This window comes from Mus musculus, chromosome 18, assembly GCF_000001635.26.
Source record: "Mus musculus strain C57BL/6J chromosome 18, GRCm38.p6 C57BL/6J".
Taxonomy (NCBI): domain Eukaryota; kingdom Metazoa; phylum Chordata; class Mammalia; order Rodentia; family Muridae; genus Mus; species Mus musculus.
This window is the reverse complement of record NC_000084.6, coordinates 75,238,569-75,259,970: the sequence shown is the minus strand read 5'-3', so window position 1 is coordinate 75,259,970 and position 21,402 is coordinate 75,238,569. Positions and strand designations below refer to the sequence as shown.

The 21,402-nt window shown below is 46.7% G+C and overlaps 1 protein-coding gene across 5 annotated transcripts in view; it reads right to left on the bottom strand.

The window, feature by feature from the left end:
* Dym (dymeclin) overlaps positions 1-21,402 on the bottom strand; it is a 268,268-nt gene that overhangs the window by 26,996 nt on the left and 219,870 nt on the right. For all 5 annotated transcript variants that reach the window (XR_386014.4, XM_030250594.1, XM_006526216.4 and 2 more), the window contains one exon: positions 16,573-16,686. Coding sequence is in view for 4 of the 5 variants with exons in the window: in XM_030250594.1 (XP_030106454.1) it covers positions 16,573-16,686 (114 nt within the window). In the remaining variant the exon portion in view is untranslated. The remainder of the gene's footprint in view (positions 1-16,572; positions 16,687-21,402) is intronic.

The following is a 21,402-nucleotide window of genomic DNA, read 5'->3' as shown; positions in this document are numbered from 1 at the left end:
TTACAGACATGCATGGTTACAATAAGCAGCTATGTCCCTTAGAGAACCAGTGGGGTCCAGAGCATGGTACACATTCTGGAGCCTTTCTTGTGACACTGACAAGGGATATGACGAGTAAGACTACAGAGAGGTGTCCGGTCTACCCAGTGACGGGGCTGTGGTGGGGGACATGGGTAATGCCATGCAGTGCCATAGGCGTCGCCAAATGAAGAATTCAGGACATTGACTGCGGCGAGTTGGGAAGAAGAGGTGCTGACTGAGGTTGCGGGCTAGGGAGGCTGAAGGAGCAAAGGGCGTTTGCTCTGTTTTATAGAGAAAACACGCCATGAAGTGCTTTCCAGTGGAGGACGGTGATTACTTCCTGCTCTGTTCTGGCAAAGGTCTGATCTACCCTAAAAAGAGCTCTAGCCCCTCCACCCCAACACACACACTTCAACGCGTGTTAGCACATATTTCCTGTGTTGATGGTGGCCATCGCTGACGACGACGACACTGAGGAAACACTGAATACAGCAGCAGAGCCAAGCAAACACACAAACAACCCGCCCTTAGCTTTCAGTTCCCAGGACACACTCTGGGAACGTGTTTCCTCTTGTGGGAGTACATGCTCCTAAACATGACTGTGAGTGCAGCCGAGATCACATGAAAAATATTATGTTTTTAACTCTGAGTCTGGAAGACATATTAAGGAAACTCTGCGTGCTGTTCCTCTTCTAGACACACAAGTCACTTCCGACTTCTGATTTACTCCTCGTGCTGCAGAGACCATGCCCAAAACGAACTCCAGGAACGTGTGTTGAAACACGCAGTCGTTCAAGTAATTCACAGCTCTGTTCCCGCAGCAACTGCTGGGCTGTTTGTTTAGAGGCAGCGGTAATGCAAAATGATTTCTCCGGAGACATCTGGCTTTTATGTAGTTATCACATAAAAAAAAATGTAGTAACGGTATGAAGCACAGAGTGCGCATATCCTTAAGACATTTGTGAAGTGTGTATTTTGTTTGAAAATAACCCTTGAAGGTACTATGAAACTGTGACACCAGTTCCTGCCGGGGCGTCCCTGGAACATCAGGGGTGGCCCGTGCCAGGCTCGCACCGCTGCTGCCGGCCCTGAGCTCTCCTTCACAGGCCATCCCTCTGCTTAGGTAGGAAGCTGGCTGCTCACCGTAAAGCACTCACCCCTGAGACTGGGATTTACCCGGCTTCTACTGTTACAGAAAGTGGGCTGTGGGGAAGGACACCAGGAAGGACACTCTGAGTCTGTCACCTGTCTGCCTCGCGTGCTTCTTTTCTCTTCGGTGGCCAGGCACCTGGCACCCTGCAGAGAAACCACGTTCCTGGTGGGCAGTGTTTGCCAGCTCTCCGGCTTCAGAGCCCAGGCTGTGGGTTCTTAGGGAATCATGATAAAACATTCTAAGCCTCCTCTTTGCATATCAAAGTCCGCTAATCCACACAAAATCCACTAATTTTGCCAGGCAGTGGTGGCACACACCTTTAATCTCAGCACTTGGGAGGCAGAGGTAGGAGGAACTCTTTTGAGTTTGAGGCCAGCCTGATCTACAGAGTGAGTTCCATGACAGCCATGACTGTTCAACAGAGAAAACTGTCTCAGAAAACAAACAAATTTTCTTTAATTCCAAGTGTTGAACCTGATAAATGCTCTTTGAGCAGGCGTGCTGTGCTAACAGACTCCCTCTGACTCCCTGCACATGCGCTTCCTGTCACCCACTGCCTTTTCTGGCATTTTATCGATTTCTGATCTAATTCTAGTTTGATGATTCTAATTTTACGGAAATTAGTCATAAAGCTCAAAATAGGGTATGCTTAGGTAAATGTGCCATACACATTCAAAATCAAGTGAGTTCTGCCACCGTAGGATGTTCTATAAATGCCAATCAGGGGGAGGTGGCTGACAGCCGCTCAGATCTCTCATGTCTTTGCTGGATTTTTTGGTCTAGTTCTTTATCAGTTGCTGTGGGAAGGATGCGAATCTCCAATAAGGAGAGTGGGCAGATCTGTTCCACGCACCTGTCAATGTTCCTGTTCCACGATTTTGAAGTGTGTTACCATACACGCACACTTGCCACAGCCACACAGCACTTGGAACCGGAGTTGCTCTGACGTGATGTGCTGGGTACACTGGCTTCCTGCTCACTTGTCTGCATTCTATCTTTCCTTCCATTTACTTTCTGTCTCTTCTGGTTTGTTTCATTTTATGTGCATGGTTGTTTTGTCTACATGTATGTACATACACCACTTGTATGCACGGTGCCTGTGAGGTCTGGAAGAGCTCCAGTCCTCTGGAAGAGCAGGCAGCCAGCGCTCTTAGCTGCTGAGCCATCTCTCCAGCCCCTCTTCCACTGACTTTCACCCCAGTTCTTATGGTTAAGGTGCATCCTCTGCAGGTGGCTTATTGCTGTCTTCTTTCATCCATCGTGACAACTCTTCCTTCTGCATGCGCTTGGGCTACTGCTGTTTACCGTAGTTCTATCCGTCATTTTATTTTCAGCTGCCTTCTTGTTCCTTCATTTCTATCCTCCTTCCTTTGTGGGGGTGACCCTATACTATCTAAGTGTTCTTTACAGTTCGACTTTTTTGGTTGGCTTTTAAGAATTATTATTATTATTATTATTGTTAGTAGTGTGTGCGGGGGTGGGTGTGTGCCGTGGCATAACTCAGGATGACTCTGAGGCGACTCTCTCCATCCACCTGCACATGGCTTCCAGGACTGAGCGCTGGTCACTATAGCTTTCACAGTGAGGCTCTTTACCTACGGAGCCATTTTATTGTCTTTTGGGTTATTCATTTTTATACGATTTCATATCGGCTGCTATAGATTACAAAACAGATCTGTAACTTTTTTAATCTTCACAAAGATGGTGTGAAATATGTGAAATATAAACTCAATATAAACTCATAACCATACAGGCCCATATCCCTCTTCTCCCCTCCTTTGTTCTGTAGTTTTTACATACAGTTCCTCTACAAACATTATCAACTAGACAGACATGGCAGTAAACTCGCAGGAACCTGGACATTTATCATTTCTTACAAACAGTCCTTTTTTGACAATTCAAATTCCCATCTGTTCACCCTAAGAACTCCCTCTAGCATCACACAGCAGCAGCAGGCACGCCGCCTGTAACCCTCCTTCCCTCCAGTCTTCAGCTGGCTTTCATCCTGAGAGCTCTCCTCACCTGACAGGGAATTCTGGGTTCACACTTTTTCTTTCAGCACTTTAAAGAGTCTGCCCCAGCCTCCTGAGGCCCTGTGGTCACCCGTGAGAGCAGGGCAGGTAACCGCCCAGTTGTTGTTTGCTCCCACAGACCCGCGCTACCCTGGATTGCTGGCTCTGTTTGGTGTGTCTGTGTCGCTCGTTAACTGTTTTGATGCCAGCGCATCTCCGCATGAGGTTCCCTGTGCGTAACTAACCGCTTGTATTAGCATTTCGGTCTGTAGACCTCTGTCTTTCCCCCATTTGGGATTTGTGTACAGTTTCCAATGCTTGCCTGAGACATCTCATCTCTCTACTGAAATTTTCATGCATTGGAAACATGTGTCATGTGAAAAAATGGAGAAGCGTTCGTTATTAGGAGTTACTTCAGAGATCCTTGTCTGTAAGTTCTAACATCTGGTTCATCTTGGGGTGGAGCTTAATTGATTTTCTTTTATGTAGAGAATGTGTTCCATTTTCTTGATTCTTTCGATGTCGGAAAAATTTGGACTGTATCCTGAATAAAATTAATGTTAAGTTGTTGAGAGTCTCCGTATTTTGAGCAGGCTCTGGTTTCTGGGCAGCCCTCCCCCATCCTTGACTGGGACATAAGAGCTGATTCTGCAGGTGTGGATCACGGTCCAGTCATGGTTGTGGGTCTTAGGAACCCCTCTTTCTCTTCTGTGGTTCCTTCATGATTCTTAGGGTTTCAGACCCTATGTTCCTTCCCTTAATGATTCTCTAGGCCAGAGAGGCTGCCACTTTCCCATGTGTTCCCTGATTCTGCTGTGTGGGCACGGACTACAGTTAGACCAAGCTTTCAAAAGGGACAAAAGAGACAAGAACACAGCTTGCTGTTTCTCCTCTTTCAGTAGGACAGACCTTCTTGAGTCTGTGCCTATATTCACTCTTCCAGATCTCTAGGGCTGCACTTTTTTGTCTACTTCACATTTCTGGCCTTTGGCATGGCTGTTTTAGGTCAGTGTCTTACACACTGCTCAGGAGTCAGGGTGACATCTGGAGGAACACAATCTGGGATCCGTCTGGCTGACTTTTGGGAGTCTACCTCTCTCCACGGCATCCATCTCTCTCAGGCTGACCTTGGTGTGGTTTCCTAAGCCAGAAAGAGTCTGAGTTCTTCATTAAGAGCAATTGCCTTTCCCTGCTGTGACTACCTGGATGATACTTGGTTCCAGGATAAAAGCTGAGGAAATGGAATCATATAAAGCCTACATCTCCCTTCTAAATGAGTGCCGACTCCAGGAGTCGACTTCATTCACCGGCCAGTTCCTTTGAGTTATTTGTTCACACACTGTAGCAGTTTTCTTTGGAGGCTTTTAATTGGTTGATTCTCAGATTACCATATCTGAAAGTAGTAACTTAATTCTCAAGTTGACTTTCAACCATACAGCAGTATTTAGTGAGTCTTCTGTGCAAGGCAGTGTATCGGAGAAGTAAGAATGGGGTTAGAAACAGACAACACACCAGGGAACCCAGGATGAAGGGAGATGAATACCCCCCACCCCCACATATACTTCCACACTCCCACATAGGGCATCATGGGATATAAGTGGTACAAATGGCAGGGAAGGACTTGGGAAACTGAGTTTTCTGTCAAAGGAAATAGGAAGTAAAACCTACAAGAGTATAGTGCCCAGCTCACTGATGAAATAGGTGTGGCCAAGAGGGAGCGAGAATTACAATAGGTGTCTATTGTGGGAAGGAAGCTGAACCACCTCTAATTCCATCTGTGTGTCAGTCCATAAGGCTGTCTGTCGGTCCAGCTTTCACGCCCCTAGTTTTGGTTAGGGCAGAGAAGTGGAGATCATGTGGGAGGGGTCTCTCAAAATGTAAAATGTCATCAAGATTTCCGAGAGGGCGTTGCAAACCTGAGATTAGAAGAACTCTAAGTGACTTTATTAAATAGAATTCTCTCAAAAGCCTCACGGCTAGAGACCAGCAGCACTGGCCTTGTTCCTAGACAAGGCAGCATGGCCGTGTGTCTGGTGTTCATATCATAATGGTCTGCTATGCTCTCCAGCAGGTCCTGCTCTCAGAAATTACTGGGATGGAATTGATATGTAGTTGTGTTTGCTGAAATCCCCAGGAGTTGACTTCATTCACTAGCCAGTTCCTTTGAGTTTTTTTGGTGTGTGTTTGTGGGTACACCTATGTGTGAAGGCAGGAGAACAGCTTTGGGTGTGGTTCCTTAGAAGAAGGCACAGAGGCCGCAGAAGGGTGCTGGGTGTCTTGCTCTAGCCCTCCAGACAGGATCTTTCTGAACCCAGAGCTTGGTCAGTGGCCACCAAGCCCAGCCATCCTGCTGTCTTCATATGCGCACAGCTGTGGGCTTATAGGCACGTGTATGCCACCATGCCCAGCTCTGTCCATGGGCTTTGGGGAATCTGACTGAACCCCGGCTTTCATGCTTGTGCTGTAAGTGCTCCTACCCACTGTGCCATCCCCACAGCTGCACCGTGTATTGGAGATAGATTTTTCACTGGCCTAGAACTTACTAAAGTAGGGTAAGGCGGGCATACAAACCCCAGAGACCATCTTGACTGTTTATAATCCCAGCCCTGGGATTATAAACATACATTACTTTATAACTTTTTATGCAGATCTAGGGCTTAAACTCACACTTCCTTAACTAAGCCATCCCTCCTCAATCATTTCTTCCTGAGTGCAGCAATGGTAACTTGGAGTGTTGTAACCTCTCCTGAATGTGGAGTATGTGCACGTAGCCAGGTGTGGCTGCTGGAAACTGAACTTGGTCTTTGGCAAGAGCAGTACTGGGCCACAGGTCTGGATGAAGCCCGAAGATCTGCATTTTGAAATCAGAGGATGGAGATGCACCTTTCCTCCCAAGACCACATTTTAAAACTATCATGGATTTTGAAAATTCTAAGACACTAAACAGCAGCCAGCCTTTACATCCATTGAGTAGGCCTGGCCATCAATTCAAAAGGATACAGGGTCATGAGCCCATCATACTCAGTGTCTTAGTTAGGGTCTCGATGGCTGTGATGAACACCATGACCAAAAAAGCAAATTGGGGAGAAAAGGGTTTATTTGGCTTAACTTCTAGATCACAGTCCTTCATTGAAGGAAGTCAGGGCAAGACTCAAGCAGGGCTGGAGCCTGAGGCAGGAGCTCATGCAGAGGCCATGGAGGGTGCTGCTTACTGGCTTGCTTCCCCTGGCTTGCTCAGCTTTCTTTCTTATAGACCCAGGACCACCAGCCCAGGGGTGGCACCACCCACAGTGGGCCCTCCCACCCTTGATCACTAATTGAGAAAATGCCCTACAGCTGGATCTCATGGAGGCATTTCCTCAACTGATGCTCCTTCCTCTCTCATGACTCTTGCTTGTGTCAAGTTGACACACAAAACCAGCCAGTACACTCAATGAGTACTGTTTTACACAAATTTGTTTTAGTTGTATGCAAATGAGTACAGTGCTACACATGGTACAGGTGTGTGTGTGTGTGTGTGTGTGTGTGTGTGTGTGTGTGTGTAACTGGCAGTGACAGTTAAAAAAGTTTGAAAAGCACTAGTCTAAGGACATAATTGTATCATCAAGTGACAAAAGCCACACTGACTTGGCAGGGGAATCCATGAGTCATTCTGTTGGCCACTAGGCTACAGTGCCCTGGACTGTCCCTCACTCTCACGGGTTTCCTTTGCAAGCTACTCTTCTTTACCTCGGCCTATGAAAACCTTCCGATCCTTCAAGACAGACAAGGTCAAGCCTGTCTCGCCTTCATTCTCCCTGCCTAGTCCAGTAACCTCTTCTTTCCAGAACTTGCCCCCTCTACCATCTGACAAAGTGAACTGCCCTTGTGTTAGCACCTCTGGTGAGTGTACCTGGCTCTCCTGGGGCCTCCTGAGGTTGTATGTACCTTCCCTCCTCCACGATAGCCAGCACCACTGTGCTCATGCAGTGTAAAATGACTAGTGTGGGTAGAATGAACAGTCAAACCACACTCATAAGTTATAATGTACTTTGTCCATTACAGGAATCAGATACCTGGCAGAAGTGACATTTGGGAAGAGAAGGAAGAGGTTCTCAACAGGAGGAAAAAGAAGTTTTAAAGACCATATTAAAAATCTATAAAATATGTCCCATAAGCATACAATGCATACATGTAGGCAAAACACTCACAGATGAATAAATTTAATAAGATACCCTCCAGACAAATCAATCCAACTTTGTGTGTGTATTAGAGACGCTCTTTATGCAATTAATGACAACAATGAAAATATTCTAAAAATTACATTTAAAAAAATGAAGACTTTTAAAACTCACTGACAGGCTAGGGAGCCTGCTTGGCAGGGAAAGAGCTCACTGGACAAGCCCAATGAACTGAGTTCAGGCTACAGAACCAGCAAAAGGCTGGACAAGTAGTCTAAGTGTCGAATCTCCCGGGAGGATGGAGGCAGAGACAAGAGAATCATGAGAAGCTAAAGAGGCCAGCTCACTTGGTGTGCACATCAGCAAACAGTAAGGAAATCTGTCTCAAACAAGGAAGAAAGCCAGGCCTGACACCTGAGGTTGGCCTCTGACCTCCACACATGCACTGTGGTCCACTCACACAAACAAACACTTCCCCACCCCACAAAGTAACTTCATTTAGTGTGAGCTGGCTACCACTTTTAATTACGACTTATCAAGTTACTCCACAATTTCCTATTTGCCCTAAAAGAAAAGTTATCTTCTGATTGCATTTTCCTTGAAAATATCACCTAATTATCAAATTAGGTTACATTCTTAATCCTCCAACAACACAGATAATTAACTGAATCCATGACAGGGACAACCAGGAACCGTACACACTCATATACAAGCTGTAGTGGCAGTGAGCACAACGGGGCCGGATGACTTCTGTCCCTTCAGTCTGTTCAAACTGTTCCCAGCCAGCAAAATGGGAGCCAGGGCCCTGCCGAGCCGAGGATGCAGAGCCCCAGAGCTTTGAGCCATGGCTGCAGATGTGGCTGGGGAAGGACATACTAACTTTATGTCTATTAAACCCTAGAAGAGAAACGAGCAACTCAGGATTTCAGAGCTTGCTGTTTAGTCTCTTGCTTACATGGGAGGTCCGGAGACCACAAAGAGCCCGAGCTGCCTTTCTCATGGAACACTAGTGAAGAGAACATGTAGGCTGATGTTAATCCAGCCCGCTTGTTTAACTGTATAGACAGATTTAGCCAATGAGTATGCAGTCCCCCACACACTAATAAGCAAATAGTTTAGAAGACTATGCCCAGTAACATTTGATTGAAAACTATCTTACTTGGTTGAATGCCAGTTACCGTGCTCTAGATCTTAGAGTCTACTTGTCCAATATTGGGAGAGTAATTGTACAGATTTAGTTTTCATTCTTCAATAAAAGGAAGAATGTCAAAACGTCAAGCTCATCTACCTAGCTGATGAGAAAATTCCTGAGTTCTATGGTTCTCTTAAGCCAAGGTCGTCAAAAAACTGAAATTTAGTGTTTAATATATGTGATAAACCACCATGTAGACACCATTTACACCTCCATAGCATTTATTAAAATAGTATTTCCATTTGGAAATCTATTCCTACTAACCTATCACATGTATGCCGATATTGTATTGCCAACGACCCTAAATGACTCGGAGCACGCGCATGTGGTATACCAAGACTATTCAATGCACACAGCCTTTCCAGTCAACGTCACACATCGCAGTATCCCGAGAATTAAACTCTCAAGGTTTTAGATGATTTGTTTTATTATAAACACTCAACTCCCCTAAAAATGATTCAGCAATGGAGGGATGCCTCGGCTCTGAAGCTAAGCAGCCCTTTCTGAGCAGCACCTGTGGTAATGACAGGTTCTCATTTAGACCAACAGGGCATGACTCACCACGTGCGAGGAAATGTAACTTCGGCTTCCCCTCTAGTGCGGGTGATGGATTGTTTTGTTTTCTGTTTTTAAACGGAGCCATCCATCTTCCAACCTCTATAACCACAGAGTGCAGGCAGCCTGAGCCCAGGGGTACATTTTTTTCCCCTATGTTCCAGAACAAAACTACTTGTCTGACTTAAAGGATTTACGTGTGACCTTGGCCTTAATAGTATATTACTCTAAACAAGGGTTAACTTCTCTGGAACCCCCAAAGATCAACTAATTTCTCTACTGGCCATAACCATAAAAGGCTGCATTTCCATGTATATGTGACTGTCTCAAAGAATCATTTATTCCTGAGTACAGTACAGTAAAAAGACAATACATTCACATATTGTGGCGTGCACTCTGTAATTCATTTTGCTCTAAGGTCAATATTATAGGTCAAGCCTCTCTATTTTCTATGGCCCATGGAAGGGTTCTTGGGCAAAGAGTGTTTATTAAAAGAAGTAGAAAACAGATCAGGCTGTGTCAGAAGGGACCAAGGACACAGCTAGTAAGGGTGAGGTGAAAGAAAGGAGCTGGGGCATACCAGGAAGAGACAAACAAGAAAGGTGCCTGGGCAGGGCAGAGGCAGAACCCAATGCATTAGCTGTTAATGGGAGAGCGGGAGGAGGCAATGGTCTGGCAAAAGGTAGCTGAGCGCCCAGCTCTGTCTGGAACCTGGGGCACAGAAGATACGAGACTAATTTGCAGCATTCCACATAGTCCACAAAGTGGGGTGTGGCAAAGCACAAGGAAATCAACCCCAGGAGTTCACTGGCCAAAGCTAGAGAAATCTGGGCAAAAATAAACAAATGTTAGCACTGAACTAAAACCTACAGAGTCAGCCAGACCTGCTGATGGATGGTAAGATCAGAGGGCAAGACTCCAAAGGAGAGACATCTAACATTTCCAAAGGAACAGACAGCTGTTCGCTTCACTGGAGATGCCAGTAGACCTTCAGGAGAAGTGTCCTGAAGAGACCACACTCCCGACAGCTGTGAACACTTCGGAGGCTCTGGCCATATACAAGCAACTTCAACAGAACCAGGAGAAAGTACCGGGAAAACCTGAATACAATACAGACCAATACCACGAAAGAGGAGACTAAGGGGATAGGGCAGGTAACATGGAGGCTCCCAGAGAGCAGGGTGGGTACAGGGAGAGAATGACAAGCATGTGGGAGGCGTGGCTTCTTAACCGTAGGACACCAGTGTGAGTGTGTGTTCCATATGTGTGTTAGTGTATGTGCATGCGTGTGGAAGCCAGAGCATAACCTTGGTGTTACCATCAAAGACGCTGTTCATTTGTGAGAGAACAGCTCTGTCATGTGGAGCTCACCAAGGACCCTCCTCATAGACCTGTGCCACTGTGCCTGGCCATAGATCCAGGAAGCGTTTTACCTGGACTGCCTTTAAGTTGGAACGCCTACTACTTATGTTACTTTTCTGTAACTGTAAATTCCGTAAAAATAAAACACACAATGACAGCAGCAACGAGAACAGCACAGACTCTGCCACGGACTCCGCCCCACCCCGTCCCCACACTTCCCAACCCCCCCACCCATTGCCCACCCTCTTCTGCCCTTGACTTCTCTGCTAGTCACTACTTTCTAAGACAGCCATTTGTTTTACATTTTAACTTAGAGTGAGTCTTCTCCACAGCCTGTTCGATGGGAGCAGGGCTTGTTTTCTTGTCCTCTGCTGTAGCCATCGTGGCTAGGACAGTGTGGAGAACAGGGGGAGGCAGTTACAGGTATTAAGACTCTAGAAGATGGCAGAATACATTTTGAAAAGAACATCTAAAGGTACAGAATTTTTGACTTCTCACCTCCTGCATGGGAACGGCCCCCCACTTCCCACACAGAGTACACACAGCCGGCTCACCCCTCCACCCACTTCATGGACTGAACTAGGCAGCTGGGGCTGCAGATCAGCTACTGTGGAGGGGAAAGACATTAAATACCTAAAACAGGGCAGAAGAGGACGAGATGCCGGGGATACAGTGCTCTGGGCATTTTACTGAGAGACACACATCCATACAAGAATAAAAGGGAAGTCTTCAGGCATCCTTTGAAATTCAGCGGGGCCCTGAGGGGATGTTCAGGATCTGACTAAGTGACTGGCCAAGGTAAAAGGGATGCCACCTCCAGATGAGAGCCGTAGGAGCAAACCCACAAAGGGAGTCCAGGGAAGGACACAGATGCAGAGCTGCCTGGAGCAAGGGGGATGGGGAGGAAGAAGGCCGGGCAAGGAGGCTTAGGGGCCATGAGCTATCTAGAATCCCAGAGTAACTTTAGACTTTATCTGCTGGGAACAGGGCTCTGCTCTACAGAATTCAGCATGGAAGCAGAAAAGACACGATTCTAGGCTCTAAGAATTAGAAGAAATCTTTGGTATAAATCTGAGCAGCCTTCCATCGTAAGACTTTGTGAGTGTGTGTGTGTGTGTGTGTGTGTGTGTGTGTGTGTGTGTTGTATATACAAATGTATGGTGGTGTTGGCATCAGGAGTTCTGCCCTTCTGCTCTCTGTCTTACTCATGAAGCAGGGTCTCTCAGCCTAACTCAGGGATTACCGACATAGCTAGGCTAGGTAGACAGCTTTCTCTAAGGATACTTAACTGCTCTGACACTTTGTAAATGCTGTAATTACAGTTAGATACCATGCCCACCCAACATTTACACAGGTCTCAGAGACTGGAACTCCTATCCTCACATTGGGATGGTAAGTGCTTTATCCAATGAGCCATTTCCCCAGCCCCTCCACCTTAATTTTGAGACAGGGTCTCTTGTTGAATCTGGAGTTCACGAAGTTGGTCAGACTAGCTAACCGATGGGCTCTGGGGTCCACTTGTCCTCCACCCCAGCACCGGGGTTGCAGACTTCTCTCTGAGCCCAGCCTTCCACATGGCTGCTGTGGATCTTCACACATGCGCAGCAAGCAGCTTCACCAACGGAGCCGCCTGCCAGGCTCCCACAGGACGTCTTCCCTGAGCTCTCCCCTGCCACCGATTCGAGCCCCCAGGGCCCCGGATGGTTTTATGTGCCCCCAGACTTTGCTGCAGGTATGTCTCAGGAAGTGGCTGGGAAGACACACCTTCTTAAAGTGAATAAGAGTTCTGTTGGCTCACTTACCACCCCGAAGATGAAATGCCTGATTCACCTGTGACAACGCTTGCAGTGGCTGCTCGAGCTATCTCCCGGGACCCTCTCCCTCCTCACTTAACGTGATTCACAGGCTCTTCACCGTAACCACACCTGCGTCTCTGGCTCACACTTGGGCTCACTAATATAATACCAAATAGAATCTCACACTAACCCTAACTCATGCGTCCGGAAACCATAGCCAGTGGCCAGGCTAGCACAGGGTGAAAACACTGCCTGGAGAAAGGCTGCTTTGGTTTAGCATGTAGCTGGGCCCAGCTTTGTATCCGAACATTACTCAATGTCTTGAGGTCTTAGCTACATCATCTAGAAAGCTGTGGTGACAACAGGAACAACTCATAGCCATAAAAACAGTTAGAAAAGTATCTTAGCATTACTATTACTGTGGAATTTAAGTTCTAAAATTTACTGACAAGTTACATTTGCCAGAAATGTGAGAAACAGTGTCAAAAGATTAAAAAGACTGGCACAGTGTGGAAGAAATCAGTACAGAGACTATACCAGGAAAACTAGAAATAGACTCAGTGTTCTGGTCACTTTGATGTCAGCCTGACACAGCTAGAGTCAGCTGGGAAGAGGGACTCTCCAGAGGACTGGCTTGTGGGTAAGCCTGTGGCATGGTTCTTGACTGACTGATGTGGGAGGGCCCAGTTCACTGTGGGTGGGGCCATTCCTAGACTGGTGGTTCTGTGTAACTACGAAAGCAGGCAGTATGAGTGGCCAGCCAGCAAGGGGCAGTCTTCCAGGGCTTCTGGATCAGCCTCTGCCTCCAGTTCTAGGTTCCTGACTAGGCCTCCCTGGATGATGGACTACAAGCTGTAAAAAGAAACAAACCCTATCTCCGAGATGCTTTTGATAATGGAGATTTACCACAGCAACAGAAACCCTAACTAAGAAATCTGACAATCTTAGTATTGGCATTGTCTTAGTTAGGGTTTCTATTGCGTGAACAGACACCATGACCACAACAAATCTTATAAAGGAAAACACTTAATTGGGGCTGGCTTACAATTTCAGAGGTTCAGTCGATTATTGTCACGACAGGAAACATGGTAGCATGCAGGCAGACATGGTGCTGGAGGAGGAGCTGAGAGCTCTACATCTTGATCCACAGGAGCAGGAGGAGACTGCCCCACTAGCCTGAGCAGGAGACCCTCAAAACCATCCCCACAGTCACATACTTACTCCAACAAGGCCACACCTCCTAAGAGTGCCGCTCCCCATGAGCCAAGCATTCAAACATATGAGTCTATGGGGGCCACTCCGATTCAAACCACCACAGGTACATATATAAAACAGTCACTTGCCCTTCTCTTTCTCATTCTTTACGATAGTCATGAAACAGAATCAACCTTGTTGATTGGCTGTGGATGAGTGGCTGGATAAGGAAATATGGTACACATATACAATGGAGTATTACTCAACTATAAATAATGCTGCCACTTACAGCAACATGGATGGAAGACAGAAGTCAGGCACACAAAGACAAACATTGGATGTTCTCACTAATATGTGGTAGTACAACACTGATCTACAGCTGAGCAGCGGAGTGGAGAAGAGTGCTTACCATAGCCCAGCAAGGGTGTGTAGGAGGACGATGGCTGATGGAAATGTGGGGTGAACCATGTTTAGCAGAGGAGAATTACTATGGTTGGCACTAATCAAGTGAACACTTCCTAACAGCTTGTAGCGACAATTTGTGAATGCTCCCAGAACAAACAGCAAATGTCTGAGGTGGCAGATACGTCACTACCCTGATCTGACCCCATACATGAACACTTGCACTAAAATGTAAGTATGTACATTTACCACGTCAAATACAGAATACGGTAAAAAAAAAAAAAAAAAAACCCACAAAACAACCCCTTTGCTATTCATTTACTTACCTTGAACTTCAATTTTGTTTAAAGGACACATGGGTATGTAACTGTAACCTTGTCCTCTCCTTCTGGACTAGAGACCCCAGCTTGCTCCTTGGATTCATAAAACCCCCAGCAGAGTCTGCAGCTGTCTGAGCAGACTCACGCTGCTCCTTCTGATGATGCGTTACAGCATCCTGAGACAGACCTCGTGCTGCACTGTCTGGGGTGGTGGTGGTGTTGCTGAACACTCTCCGCCCCTTTCATTCTATGGAGTCGGGCAGTGACTTTCCCAGCAGGGCTCTGCAGGGCTTAGCCTTAGGCTGTGGCAATGAAGGGGGTATGTGCGTGTTTACCCTCATCGGCACAGGAAACCCAGTGTCAAGACTTTGGCTGAAGCCTGGCCAGCTGTTCCTGCACCCCCACTTTGATGCTCCAGGCAACCCAGGTCACTGGTGGGGACAGCCTGGCAGCTTCTGTGGCTTCCTTTCGCTGTGCTCCTTCAGGCTTCTCTGAGATTTTGAGCTTCTATATTAAATCACTATCTACTGAAATCACGGGTTCTACTTCTCCAGACAGGTTTGATAGGGTAAACAGAAGCTACTCAAGTCCACAGGACTTCCCGAGAGGCACTGAAGAGCTCTGGGTGAGCTGCTGCACACGTCAGCATCTCTGGCTGCCACTGACAACCTCAGCCACCTACTGCAGACAGGAGCTGCAGTTTGGATGTTCTCCAAAGGCCCCATACTGAGGAACTGGTCTCCTGCTCGTGGGGCAGATGCGCAAGTGGAAACACAGTGAGGAACTGGGTAGGTTTGCAGGTTACGAGGGGACACTCCAGTTTTTTTTTTCTTCTGTTCCCTGGCTTTGAAGGAGGCACAGAACTCAGTTCTGTCATGAGCTTCTGTCATAACATGCTGTTTCCTGACTAGCACAAAGAAACAGAGCCAACTGATCCACAGGATGAAACTACTACAACAAATCTCAGTTAATTACTTCAGGCATTTTGTTACAGTAACGTAAAGCTGACTAAAAGCTCTGTGTGTTTGTGTGCTTGTGTGTGTGTGTGTCCCCGTCTGTCTGTCTGTCTCTGGAGAATAGCTTCCCCTCTTTTGCCCTCCAACGCTCTATCGGCCTTGGTAGACTCCTGGGGGAGAGGAGATTCTAGGAGAGGCAAGGATCTTGGCTCTCCTCTGTAGCCCAGGAGGCCACAGAAGCAGACTAGAGAGGAGGTTAGGGATGCCGAGCTGAAAACGCCTTTCTCAGGTTTGTTTTCACGACACCACTGACCACTGGATGGGCAACAGTTCTGCTTAATGTCTGCCCTAATTTCTTCATCGTTACAAGCTACCTGTGCTTGCAGCAAAATGCCTTGCTTCTGGCCTACAGACATTACCATGTTCTCTGCTATCATAAGTTGAGAAATGAATTATCTTCTTTGACATATGAAACATCCTCACCTTGAGACAGTGCTTCTCTACCTGGGGGCCATGACACTTTGCGAGGTGTGTGGTGTCAAAAGACCCTTTCACAAGGGTCGCTTAAGACCATCAGAAAGCACAGAATTTACATTATAATTCATAACAGTAGTAAGATTACAGCTACCAGGTAGCAACAAAAATCATTGTATGGATGGCGTTACCCCAGCATGAGGAACTGTGTTAAAGAGACGCAGCACAGGGACGACTGAGAAACACTGCCCTAAGGGGTCAGGTCTGAGGCGTGGACTTTCAGCCCCTTCAGGAGTGCCTCTGCCACACAGATGTACAGTATTTTCGTCAGATGCAGCATCTCCCCCTTTCCCACGAAGTACTTTTCTTCCCATTACTGTACGAAGGCATACAGTAAGCAGTAATGGACCACAAGCAAGGCCTTTGGACAGACTGCCTTGGGCTCGACTCAGCTCAAGCACTTCCTGGTTGGAATGCTCTAGGGAAATGAATCTTTCCATGCTGGTCTCTTCACCTGACGACTTCAGCTGTTAACAGCGGCTGCTCGAGTAGGGAGGGTATCGGGTGAGGTGGTACACTCAGAGGCTGAGGTCCCGGCATGACACTGGGAGGCACTAACAAACACCGGACACCACAGTATTGGCATCGCCATCACCGCTGCCTGCCCATTAGCCTTTTGTGATGTTTGTATGGCATCAGTTTGTTTGACAGGATTAAAAATATACCCGGTAACTATGAGTTCTCATGGAGTGTGCAGGGCTTACTGGTGGGGTGTGCAGCGATGTGAACGCATATCTGGCTACTCTCTACTGAACTGCGGGTTTGGTATCAGGAGACAGCAGAGGGAATATTTAGCCTCTCAGACATGAGCACTGGTGAGCAGTACCAGTCTGAGTCATGCCTGCTGGATGCTGATCTCTATGTGCCTTGAGTGACCAACAGCCAGTGTCACGGGCAATTCTGTAGCCGGCTTACCTTTAGTCTGTCTTTGGGCAGCGCCACAACCCCTTGTTTAATGATTTCCAAGACCCTTTCCACCGACAGCTCAGCTCCAGCTTGTAGAAGTCTTGAGCTAAAGAAGGAGATCACCTGTAAAGAAAGAGCCATGTAAACAAATATTTATTTGTTTGATTTTATGTGATTTGCCTGCATATACGCATGTGTGGTACATGTATTCCTGGTGTCCACGGAGGTCAGAGAGGGCATCAGATGTCCAGGAACTGGAGTTACACATGGTTGTCAGCCATCATGTGGGTGTTGGGAAGTGAACCCAGGCCCTCTGCATGAACAGCCAGCACTCTTAACCCCTGAGCCATCTTTCCTGCCCCTATGTTATTATTTATCAATAATGCTTATAGTCCTCCTGTCTCAGCCTCCCAAGCAGCCAGGATTACAGGCATGACACCAAAGGCATAGATTGAACCACGAAGTTGCTGGAAATGGATTTTCGGTGACGCCCTCTCACCCAAAGGCAAGCCCTCCTTCTTCCGCTTTTACGGGATCTGGACCTCGCTTTATCTGACCTCCTAGCTGCTGGCCTCTCTACAGGGTTTGATGGCAACTATGAGTCTGCCCTGTGATCGTGGTGGCTGGCCATCCTGTGAGTTGAGAGGCTTTATCCGGCCGCCTTCCATGCAGCTCTGTTTTCTGTTTATTCTTTGTGTTAGAGCGGTGCTGAGCAGAAAGTGGGAAGGGAAGGCAGACTCCTCAGTGTGCCCAAATCCAAGCTTAACATGAGGGCCCAGAAGAGGGCATGTAGGAAAAGAACCTTAACAGCTAAAATGGTATCTGGGAACTATCTATGATTTCAACTCATCTGCAGCATTCTTAGCGCCAATCACCAGGGAGAGCAACAGCAAGCTTCCGTCTGGCGATACTATATAGCCTGAACCATGCAGCAAAATGCTAACACAGCCCCAGTCCAGGACCCTGGAAATTTCTAATTGGAAATTAAAGGTCGTGGGGTAGGGGTCTCATATGGGTGGAGATCGTCTTGCAAGTACGAGATCCAGAGTTTAGTTCCTGGGTCTCGCATAAGAAATCCGGAAGTAGTGTCCCGTGATAATAATCCCAATGCCAGAGAAGCAGGGGCAAGAGGGTTCCTGGCACTTGCTGGCCAGCGAGACCACTGTACCTGGTGAATTCCAGGTCACTAAGGGACTCTGTCTCAGGAAAAGAAAACAAAACAAAAACAAAGGAAGGAAGGAAGGAAGGAAGGAAGGAAGGAAGGAAGGAAGGAAGGAAGAAAGGAAGGAAGGAAGGGAGGGAGGGAGGAAGGAAGAAAGGAAGGAAGGAAGGAAGGAAGGAAGGAAAGTGCTGTGTTGTCTTTGAAGGAAGGTGTAGAGGTTGCCCTGGTCTCCACACCTGTGCGCATGCACAAAGAAACAGAAACAGACACACCAAAGTCAACACAAGGCCACTGCCAGTGGCACTGGAGGTGTAGCTAGTGTCTTAACGACGGATAGCTTATGTGAAGTCCTGGGTTCAAGCCCGAGTTCTGCAGAATCCATGCCAACCAAGCGGTCCAGCAAACCACAAAGAATGCCGTAGGAGGTTCCCAGGAAAGTGCTATTACATCCACAGTGTTGCAGATCAGCAAGACTGCTGACCTCTCTACTCAGACCGGCTAAAATGTACACATGTTTCCAAAGGCTGAACAGCCGGCTGCTGAGACAGCTCAGCCGTAGAGGCTCTTGCCACCATGCCAGATGACCTGAGTCCCATCTCTGAGACCCACTCGGTGGAGAGAGAGAACCAGTTCTCTGAGTTGTCACCTGATCCCCATATTTGTGCTTCCCCCAAAAAATATGTAAAAGAAGATTTTAAAATGTTGAACTTCTTCCTTTTGTTTCCTATATGGCTTCTATTTTACATGTAAAATACGTAACACAAATTTTTAAAAAAACGTTTTCATGTTTTCTTTGAAATATCTCTCATAAGTACTTACTCTTGGAGAGTAGTGGCATTTTTCTTAACTGTTTTAGTAGACAGTTGCCATGCTGTGCAAATGCCACAGGAACAGTTCCACTCTGGGAGAAGACACTACTCTGGCCATCGGCAAGTGTGTACCTCTCCGCTCAGGCAAGGAGCGACCATAAGGCAGCCAGCGACTTTACAAACTGCTCATTTTGCCCACAACAGGTTGGCTTTTCATATGTGTTAAACACAATTACAGGTTTTTTTTGGGGACTCTGGGATTAAAGCTCTGTTCACAGTGTCCAAGGCATATGACGGGATTTTATTATACAGGGAACTAAGTACTGGCGACAGGCACATCACAAAGAGAAAACACGTTACCAAAGGCTTGTTAGAATCTTAAAGTATACAAAAGGGTTGGTGAGAGGGCTAGGCGAGTAAAGGCACTTGCTGTCCAAGCCTGGTGATCCGAGTTCAATCTCTGGGACCCATCTCAAAGTGTCATGCATGGACACATATCTGACACACACAATGATAAATTAAAAATAAATTAAATATGCAGCAAAGATATACACAACGGTTAAAAATGCATAAATATTGAATTTCTTGTGATTTAGCCTTACAAATTAAATTAATTAAAATTAAATTCTTTAGTCAAAATCATTGAGAAGGAACACGTGTTGAAAATAGAATTCTAAGAAGTAAAAAAACCCAATGAATTAGTTTATGACTAAAACCCAGACTGGACAGCCGAGGCTTACAGTTTTTGTATATTTACAGAGTGACTTCCAAATACATCAGATCATCAGAAGCCTCGTGAAATACCAGGGCCGCCCTGGGCCTGCTCAGGGACCCTCTAACTGATGTCTCAGGCCTTCTGAGAGTCAACCAGAAGCTAGGACAGACAGACGTTCTCAAACTTTACTGACTAACTGTGAGTACAAGTTGTAAAAAAAAGTATATACTTGCAATGTTTTATTTATTTATAAATTATGTAACATGCTACATGCAGAATTAGCTAGTAAGAGATTTCTTTTAAAAATTCTGTGGCATATGTTTTGCTTGCATGTACCACATGCCCAAGGAGGACAGAAGAAGGTATCAGATTCCTTGGAGCTGCATGCATCTGCAAGATGGCTATGAGCCACCAGTGCTGGGAACTGAACTCTGGCCCTCTGCAAGAGCAGCCGGACCTCTTAACCACTGAGCATAAAGTGAGGCTAAGAAGGCACGCATGGGATGTCGAGATGGCTCCGTAGGTAAAGGAGCTCGCTGCTAGGCCTGGTGATCTACTCGGAAACCTGTATTATGGAAGGAGAGAGTTGACTCATCTTATTCATCCATCGGTCCATTGATACATCTCTCTCTCTCTCTCCTCTCTCTCTCCCTCTCCCTCTCTCTAATCTACTTATCTGTTTGTGTAGAGACAGGGTCTGTCTCTATAGCCCAGGCTCTCCAGAGTGCTGGGGTTAAAGGTATGTGCTGCCACTCCCGGGAGACTCAATGCCTAATCCAGAGCACCAAACAGACACCTTCCTAGTCAGGTGATGGACCCAGTTCTTGTGAGATTGCACGGGAGTCTCACTTCTACTTCACAAGGTGGCACCTGCTCTAGGAGGAGATGACAATTTTGCACTGTCCTTTGTCACATGTGCTGATCTTACTGTATTTCTTTCAACTTGGGGGATAAATATGACAGCTTTCAAAGATTTCTCTAACTGAATCCAGATCCTAGAGGAACACAATTTTTTTTTTTACCTTTTCTTTCTTCCTTCCTTTTTCTTTCCTCCTCCTCCTCCATGAACTGAGGTTCCCCTTCCTTCCCTCAGACTACCCAGAGTTTTGCCCTTCACCTTGGCACACTGTGAGAGCTGATCCTATCAAGGAAGAGCTCTACTACCAACTCAGGCCAGCCCGTTGTCAATACCACTAGTAAGACGAAATCTCTTTATTTTCAGATGAATAAATGAAGCTCTAATATGCCCTCCTATGATCTTAAGGAATACTAGTGCAACTCAGGGGGGATTGCTGACCAAGACAGCAAAGTGCTCACACTCAAAGCTCAGTGGAAGCTACACCACTCATACTAGAGACACAACTGAAGCAGGAGTTTTCACATGTCACTTAACCAAATACAGAGCTGGGATGACAGGTCTGTTTTGTTCCCTCTGTGGCCTACACTGGATGAACTCTAAGCCATTGATGAATTCTTGTGTCACCAGGAGAATGGCAGGGTAGCCACGTGGATTTTATTTATTTATTTGCAGTCTCTCTATACTGTTTATCAAATGCCCACAGTGACTCTATGAGGCTGATAAAAATCTCTTCCTATGTACGGATGAAAGAGCTGTGAGCGGATGGAGTGTCAGATGTGGCTGGAGCGCTCCTTCTAGTGTCACTATGTCTCCAATTCTTAGGTGACAAATGGAGCTCAGACTTAGGTGACTCAAATCCCCTGCCCTGGTGCTAGGGGCCAAGCACAGGGCTTTCCTCCCATATATTAAGCAAGTGCTCTGCCACCAAATATGTTTTCAAAACAAACAATTCAATGAGCCAACCAATCAAAAACTAGGGTCTCATTATGCGTCCTAAACTGACCTGGAACTTGCAATCCTCATCTCAGTTCCTTTCTTTCTTTTTTAAATTAAAAGCACACCCACCCCACCCCCACCCCCCACGCCTGTGTGTGTGTATGATGTGTGTTGTGGACATACATGCTATGGTATGCAGAAGGAGGTTAGAGGACAACTCTGTAGAGTTTGTGTGTTCTAGAAAACAAGTCAGGCCTCCAGCAAAGCCCCATGGACCCTCTGCCACTCCCCAGGGCTGGGACTTCAGGTGCGTACCACCACATCTGGGTTTTACATGGGTGCTAGGGAATCGAAGTCA